General features: G+C 43.1%; 1 protein-coding gene across 1 annotated transcript; it reads left to right on the top strand.

Moving 5' to 3' along the window:
* Positions 1–3,342: 3,342 nt before the first annotated feature.
* LOC109474703 lies at positions 3,343–4,548 on the top strand. Its single transcript, XM_019775045.1, has 3 exons — positions 3,343–3,813; positions 4,022–4,153; positions 4,348–4,548. Exons 1-3 carry the CDS (start codon positions 3,343–3,345, stop codon positions 4,546–4,548), a joined length of 804 nt encoding a protein of 267 aa, XP_019630604.1.
* The last annotated feature ends 3,931 nt before the right edge of the window (positions 4,549–8,479 follow it).

The following is an 8,479-nucleotide window of genomic DNA, read 5'->3' as shown; positions in this document are numbered from 1 at the left end:
TAGAAATGATAAGTGCCATTTAAAATAGAAGAGTTACCTTTGGCAACTCTTTGTCAATCCAGCAAGAATCTACTTCCTTTGTCAAAGGTACCTTTCCTTCCCCATGATTAAAAAAATCTTGTGTTTTAGTGTTTTAAGAGGAAAAACTTGTTATATCCGAGTTATAGTCCACCATCTTAGACTTTGACCAATGACGTCATCTAATTAACATATATTATAAATTTGGAATCATAAAATTATATGAACTTACAGTAATGTCATGAATGTTTGATAAGAGAAAAAATTTTAAAACAAAAAAGATGGAAATTTTATTCTTATACTGAAATTGCTGAATTTGGCAAAATATGCCTGTCAGCAACCCGTTGCCATGGCAACATGAAAGTATGAATATCAAATTATTGCCAAATTTATTTGAGGAAAAGTCACCAAGTTTGGTGGTTCTAGTTTAAACTTTTCAGACATTATACAACAAGAAAGTGGCCGTGGGCCTCAAAACACCGCCCCCCTCCCCATATAACTGTTGCCATGGTAACCCGTTGTCAGCCCAGAAGGAAACAACTTTTGTAAGTGCGAGGTAGGTTTCCTTAGCACTTAAAAAAGCTTTAGATTTCGTTTTCTTTACTGTATAGCCATGCTGTGGATGCTTTTTTCACTTATAATGCAGCGGTTGGGATTCTTTCACAATGGAAATAATGGTTTAGTCTAGGGGTCACTGTACTCCCCCCCCCCCATGGAGACCCCAAAGATATTTTCTGATATGTTGTAGACAAAGGTTATAGCCATAGCTGTGCTAAAAATCAACTAATTCTATCTGCCTTTTAAGCGGCCATGGTTCACTAAAAACGTCCTAAAAATGGCTTTTTCTCAATTTTGAAATTTTACAAAAACACGCCATTTTTAAACGTCTGCTACAGCTCACCACAAAAACATTTCGAGCAAAACTTCATATCATTTTCTTAGTTACAATATGGATCATAAAACATGTTAGAAGCAATGAGATATGTGTTACTTTCTGTGAGAAACAGAAGGTAAAAGATGGTCCATTTTGGGCAAGACTTATGCCTCCACAAGGTAAAAATCCGCCATTTTGAAAAATGGCCGTTGCCATGGCAACCATCAACCAGCGAACCAAAACTTACCCATTTTTGTAAGTTTGGGTCAAGGCCCTACCACCACACAAAATTTAAGAGAATTTGATTTTTTGAGTTTGGCCACCTTATGCTTGGTTTTTACAGACAACTGCTCTTAAGGTTCTACGGCGTGTCTGCGTGCTCCCAAATCCGTAGGATTCCGTACGGAGGAGGTACTCACAACGCACGGATGCCGTACGATTGCCCACGTTTTTGCACGTAGACAGCACGCAGAAGCACGTGCGGCGAGTTGTGACCGTCGCTTAACAGTAATACGGTAACGCAATCATGTGCAATTTGGATTCCTTTAATTTCTGTTAAATCTAATGTCATCTAATTTTATTATGTTTATCAGTTACCTAGTTTTTCGGGGTTCCCTATTTACTTTTGCCTTTAATCTTACATACAATCTATATGTTTTTAATTATTGGCATCTGACCAGAAGTAATTATGTAATTAATCACATTCAGGGAAAGCCCCGTAAAATATTATAGGTTTCCTTCTGCACTTCCTTCTTAGTATTTCCCAGAAATTGACTTCTTTTGTTTATATGCAAACAACAACAAATCATACTAGTATATTCCGCTATTAGTTGCAGTTTCAGATGCCAATCAGGTCGTTTTGCCCGACCAATATCGAGAGAAAATATCGAGTACTGTATTTAAAAATATAAAACTTAAACCACATATCCTTGATAGGTTTTCTGCCCAAAACGTCGTTACTGAAAGATGAGGCTACCCGCCATGTTGTTTCTCCTGGCCCTGGTGTCCACTTGTGTAGCTTCGGAAACCCTCTGCCCCCCTCAGTGTAATGCAGCAAGCCGGCTGAAGGATCTCCCCACCGACATCACGCTTAACCAAGGCGGCCTAACGTCAATGGGAGATATCCCTCTCAATTCATGGCTCGTCTGCAAGGGTCTAAACAGAGCTATTGCTACCCTTGATTCCATTTCACAACTAGAGGTCGGAGATCTCATGTCTTCGTCAGAGGTACATCGTTCTAGAGAAATTAACATGCGTATTCTTCACTCTTTTTAATAATCAAATTGGTCTAAAGAGCAAAAGAATCTCTGTACTAATTTTATGGTACAGAACACCCTGAAACGGTTTGCCGCAGATTATGTACTTCTACAGTTAGTATATTCCAAATCTAGGCATCTCATTTTTCGGCCCTTTGTGTTTTTACTGCGCGCTTGCCATAAATTTAAGGTAATTAGATTTAAGGTCTCCAGTGGACGTCATCCATAGCAATTACTTGGTGTGGCCGTAGAAAATAACCTGACATATGTCCAACCTATCCTCCCCCTGCTGAAGTTATAGTACAATCCCTCAATGTAACGTCATTTGATCCCATCCCATTATGGGGCTCCCCGGCTATATCCAGCTGTCGGCTGTCTCCAAGCAGATGTAGGTGGGGGATTTCTAAACACAAAAGGTCCTATTACGGGGACATAACGACCTCCACGATTCTCATCTTTGAACTCAATCTTGGAGACCACCACAGTAACATGCCTATCAAATTTCATTAACTTCCATTCACACATACAAAAGTTATCCTGCTCACAAGAAAAATTAACAAAATGCCCCCTGTAGTCACAACGAAACCCCCCCACGAAGCTCAGTAACGAACTTAACCTCGGTCCTGACAATAGTAAGCACCACACCAAGAATTATAATCAACATTTTACAAATACTTGAGTTATTTTGCTAACAAGCCACAAACACAAAAGGTGCACTAACGTGACGCACGGACCCCCCACGAAGCCGAAACTTGTCCTTGACTTCGGCCTCAACAGCGGTAATCTGCCTGCCAAAAATCATGGACGTCGAATCATGCCTTCCAGAGTTATAACGCAAAATCCGCAGTTCCCCACACTCCGGCGAGACAATTTCATAGTCCTTCTGACGAAGACAATTATAGGGTAGCGTTAGAATAAGGTATCTAGAAGTAGATTTTAGTATTGTTGTTATCTTTTGATTTAAACACTTGCCATACATTGTATCCATTGCAATTGTTGCGCAATAAAGATTGATTGATTGTTTCAACGATACCTTGCATTGATGCGTCCAAATCAACAGTGGCGATAATCGGATATCCGTTCGGAGTTTTGATGACAAAGACATTAGCAAGCTATTCGAGAATCATCACTCTGGCTCTCGTAAAATGCGAAATCGCGGATGTTGAGGACAATGCACTGAAAGGTCTGGTTACTATGGGCAGGTTGGATCTAACCTATAACAGACTGGTTCATGTGAAGCGGAGCTGGTTCGCTGTTCTGACGTCGTTCCTTGTTTCGCTGGCTTTGTCCAGTAACCAGATAACGCGGATGGAGCCCCGGTGTTTCACTGGTCTATGGAACCTCCACTATCTGTACCTGAACGACAACCTGCTACGGAACGTGGACCCGGACTGGTTTACCGGGCTGAACAAGCTGAATGAGCTCAACTTGGAGTTGAACTGCATCGAGGTTATTGACGCGGGGACTTTTGAACACCTGACCCAGCTGTACAGACTGACTCTAGCTGGAAACAGTTTGTCACATTTGGACGGAGGCACGTTCTGGGGGCTAAACTCTCTCATTGTTCTGGGCAAAATCGGGGCAAGGTCTGCACACGATCTGGAGTGGAGTCTTGCTCTTGGAAATTCTGATGATTTCTATAAGGGACAGGACGTGTCTGTGAAAGTATCCAACGGCCTTCTTTTGTGTTATAAACAACTATTATAGCAAAGAAGGGTCACTGATGTGGACTTTTGATTCACTCGCGATAGAGGATTTTCACACCAATCAGTACCACACTGAACCCTGCAGCAGGTGGGGCGTCCATTCTCAACAGATCACAAGTCAGGCACCTTTTCTTGTCATTATTCAACGTGGATCGCTAAACCCACAGATTGACCAATGCAGACAGGCGTGGGGTGCCGCCGGCCTGACCGTGGCCTTATACGGTTGGTTGAACCTTCGACTGGTGTCCTTTTGGGAGGAAAACGAAGAGAAGGAGACTCTCGCCATTGTATTCGATCAGGTGCAAGAGACAAACGTTGAAAGCGATGAACGAAATACCGTCACATGCTCTCTACTTATGGCAGACAGCAGCAATCGGATTGTGTTCGATCATGAAGTCTATGGAGCCCAGAACATGCTCAACAAAACGTCCCCAGATCCATACGGGTTCTGTAAAAACCAAGGCCGTGGTCTGACGTCTCAACGAACACCCAGACGATCGACTGTGTTGCCAGGACAACAGGCTGCGTTACCAGGACAACAGACTACGTTGTCAGGACAACAAACAACGTTCTCAGGACGACGGACCACGTCGTCATGGCAACAGACCCCGTTCTTAGGACAGCAGACGACGATAGGACAACAGACCGCATTGACATTGACGACATTTTCACCGGCCAGTACTATCCTGAATAGGCCTGCCAAAGATGAACTGGATCCAACCCAACAGCTTGTGTTGGTTGTGCTATTGCCAGTGTTAACGTTGGTAATCCTTGGTGCGCTTCTGTTGAAGAAATACTCTTTCACCCCAGACAACCACCTGGACACACGTGCTGAGGTGTCTAGGCGAGGCAGGCGGGATTCAATCCCCACCGTTTCCCGTCTAGTCTCCTGCAGGTCGCTGCCTAGTTCCTTAACCACGGTCGCTGTTCTATGCTGCTGCCACTGACTTGACGCTCCCTATAGGAAGGCAAAGAGGGGAGCGTCGCAGCACTTGCGTATACCACGACGGCGTTGTAAGACAAAAGGAGGCGCGTCGCAAAACCTGCATATACCACGACGACATTGGTACAAATATACTCACTCACAAGTGTACATCTAGCGTTAATGTGCGTATGTATGGCAGAGGCATTGCTGAAAAATGTCATCCCGTAGCCTTCTATGGAAATGTAGAAGGGGCCGCTCTTAACCAAAGCATGGCGGCACATAGAACAAGAGAGTACAAGGCTTTGGTGTCCTCGCGCGAGAACCAAGACATAAGAGCATACATAAACGCAAGAAATGTACCAGAAACGCCTTCAAGTCATGACATGACGCCAACACTAGATTGCTGTATGTATCACTCAATGGATGACATACCTCAACGTACATGTAACTCACCATGGCAAGTTGTAGGGGACGGTAGGTGCAATATGCAACGGGCATGTTCCCAACCCGGGCTCCCGACCTCGCGTGAGACCTGTCAGAGGGAAGTCTCTTTCGTCCGTACAGCACCAAACACCCACAGATCAGGGCAAACAGTAGAAGACAAAATGCACGATAGACAGCAATCACGTTCCCTACCCGTACTCTTTACATACTCGAGCCAGGTTTCACAAAGTGAAGCGAGCCACACATTTTTAGATGCCCACTGGATAGGGAAGGTTACAGGTGGAGAGAATCGGAGAAAAGTGCGGCGGGCGTCCCTCCCATCATCTCAGAAAGAAGTGCGCGTAGTTCACACACTCCCAAACACCTACTGGCCGTGGGAGATCAATTCTATTGGACGGCTGGACAGATCGCGTCCATTACCTCCGGTGACCACCCTCCCAAACACCTACTGGCCATGGCATATTTGAGCGCGGGACACACACATGTAAACTAATCGTCATATATGCTCTTTTGTACCATAAATGCATGTCCGTTGGTTGATTATGTTCACTACTGTAAATGCATTTATGTTCGCGAGGACTAATTTTCGTATCTATTGCTATAAACCCTATATATACCATAAGAAAATATTCAGAACCAGGTGATTTTGATGTACACTCTGCAGTTAGCAAAATTAGAGCATGAATTAGGAAATGTCCATGAAGTATTTAAAGTCATCATGGATGTTTGCGTTTTGAATTTGCCTCATTGTCTTCGTCAAGAAGACTATGGATTTGTCTCGCCGGAGTGTGAGTGACTGCGTGATTTATCAATATAACTCTGGAAGGCATGATTCGACGTCCATGATTTTTGGCAGGCAGATTACCGTTATTATAATTAGGACTGACGCTAAGTGCAAGTTTGGGCTTTGTGGGGGGTCCGTACGTCACGTTAACGCACTTTTTGTGTTTGTTGCTTGTTAACAAAATAACTCGAGTATATTTTAATAGATGTTCATGATTTTTCGTAGTCAAACTACTATTGTATAGGCCAAGATCAAGTTCGAAAACGGGCCTCATGGGGGGTCCCTATGTCGCTGTAGTGGACCTTTTATGTTAGATATATAATGATTTCCCCCCACCAAACTCTGCATAGGGACAGCTGGCCCTCCCATCTGGTATCAATTAGTAGATAGTAGAGTATAATGGAGGGGCTGTCCAGGTATAGCAACTGTGGGGGGACGAAATGTTGGACATGCCTCAGGCTCAGGTCATTCCCTAAATTTTAAGGCCAGACCAAGTAATCTTTATGGTTGACGTCCACCGGAGAACTAAACTTATTGCAAATGCGCTATAAAATACATGAAGGGCCGAAGAAGACTAAATTAAGATGCATAGATTTGGAATATACTAACAGTGGAAATACAAAGGTTAGGATGCAAATAGAATAAAAGGATATAGTTTATCAACAAACGAAAACAGCAATAAATCTCGCCCTGTTCTGATTCTTGCCTTCATCACATTATTACAATTTACAGTAAGCAGAATTTTGGTAACAGTCATTTTTTAATTTTTTAAGTAACAGTCCAAAATAAAAAAAAAAGTTAACTGCAGGGGGCATTTTCCGTTTTTTTGTTAGAAGGATAACTTGTGTATCTGTGGATGGAAGTTTATGAATTGAACAGGGTGGGACAGCTGTTTGGTTGTGGTAGATGTTTTCCCCGTAGGTCAACGACCTAATGGCCATATATCATGGTAGGACCCCGCTGTATCAGCCAAATCTTGGAGAGGAGATAGGCGCCGCCAAGATTATAAGCCTACTGAAACATCGTGGCAAGTCCAGACATGCTGCTGGCTGCCATGATGCCCCTACGACCGTTGAGGTTATGGGACTTACATACATACATACATACATGGTAGGACAGATGTTTTTTTCACCATACACGGTTGGTCTATTAAGGCATGTAACTGTCTTGAACTAAAAGCAATAACTCATAAAATATATAAACATAAGACAATCGTGTCAAACAACGAATGATCCTTGACGAAGACATGAGATCTCTGAACTCTAGTTGATTATGTAAATAAGGTTTTATTATCAATTATGCAAATACATATCATAGGCGTAGTCATCATTAGATGTTGGCATCATAGAGAGAGTGTGAGAGAGAGAGAGAGGAAGAGAGAGAAAAGAACAACATGACAACACGTACAATATTCCTACACCTAACTTAAAAAGGCTAACTTTTGAAAAGAATATTTACACAATGCTTCTAGAAAATGCTGTGATTGTGCGATATATATACTCAATTTCCGAGGATATGAATAATGATGAAGATAAAGTATGCTTTCAGAGGGAGTGAAGCTTGGCATATGTAGGGTCGTGTGGCGCAGTCGGTAGCGCGTTCGGCTCACACCCAAGAGGTTGCAGGTTCGAATCCTGCCCATGTCACCGATCTTGTGCCCCTGGGAAAGGCGCTTTACTTAAGCTCATTTTCACATATTTTGTACACCATACCCTGAAATTAAACATATCAAAATTCGGAACCTTGCTTGTGCACCCTACTATAATTTTTAGTGAGTCGAAGTGAGTCACTTTGGGGTCCTTAACTATAGAAATCCCCATAGGGCGAAATCTGTGCTGTGCCGCCTTGTGAGCGAGAGTTTTTAAACCACATCGGCGTGGTTCCTACACGAAGTCGGCATTTGGACTGACGTAGGGAGACGGGGTAATCACGTGACCCCTATACAATCGTGTCATCTATGTCAGCTCTAATTAGCATAACAGCATACACCTGGCGCCCAGAGCCTTTCCTTGCGCATGCGCCACACAAAAAATCAACACAAGTTAATGAAACCTCTGGAATTTTATAAAGTTGTACATAGGGAAAAAGCACACATATGTTGTACATATCAATAATAATAAGAAATAGGGACAGCCGACAGGTATGCCAATTGACGTCTTATCAAAAGACTTTTCGGCACCAAGGACAGTTCTGCCTAGCTTGAAAAATCCAGCCATGCATGGCCCATTCCTAGCTTCCCTACCATTTTTACCTTCGCCAAGAAGGTTATGTTTTCAGAGGCGTTCGTGTATGTGTGTGTTTGTGTGTGTGTGTGTGTGTCTGTAAACACGATAACTTGAGAAGGCCTTGATGGATTGTCTTGATACTTGGTAGGTGGGTAGGTCTTGATGAGACCTCAAAATGATTAGATTTTGGACCCCCTAGCGGCTTGTTATAGTACTGCAGCTGAACTTCCGGTTTTGATATCTCATG

Source organism: Branchiostoma belcheri, unplaced genomic scaffold (genome assembly GCF_001625305.1).
Source record: "Branchiostoma belcheri isolate BF01 breed outbred unplaced genomic scaffold, Haploidv18h27 scaffold310, whole genome shotgun sequence".
NCBI classification, from domain to species: Eukaryota; Metazoa; Chordata; class Leptocardii; order Amphioxiformes; family Branchiostomatidae; genus Branchiostoma; species Branchiostoma belcheri.
The sequence above is the reverse complement of the archived record's forward strand: the minus strand, read 5'-3'. Positions and strand labels throughout refer to the sequence as shown.

Excerpts from the sequence above, each read along its gene's own strand:
- LOC109474703 (XM_019775045.1), top strand. The coding sequence starts at position 3,343 with ATGGGCAGGTTGGATCTAACCTATAACAGACTGGTTCATGTGAAGCGG. Across the intron at positions 3,814-4,021 it reads GACAGGACGTGTCTGTGAAA|ATTGACCAATGCAGACAGGC; the intron begins GTATCCAACGGC and ends CTAAACCCACAG. Across the intron at positions 4,154-4,347 it reads TCGCCATTGTATTCGATCAG|ACGATCGACTGTGTTGCCAG; the intron begins GTGCAAGAGACA and ends ACGAACACCCAG.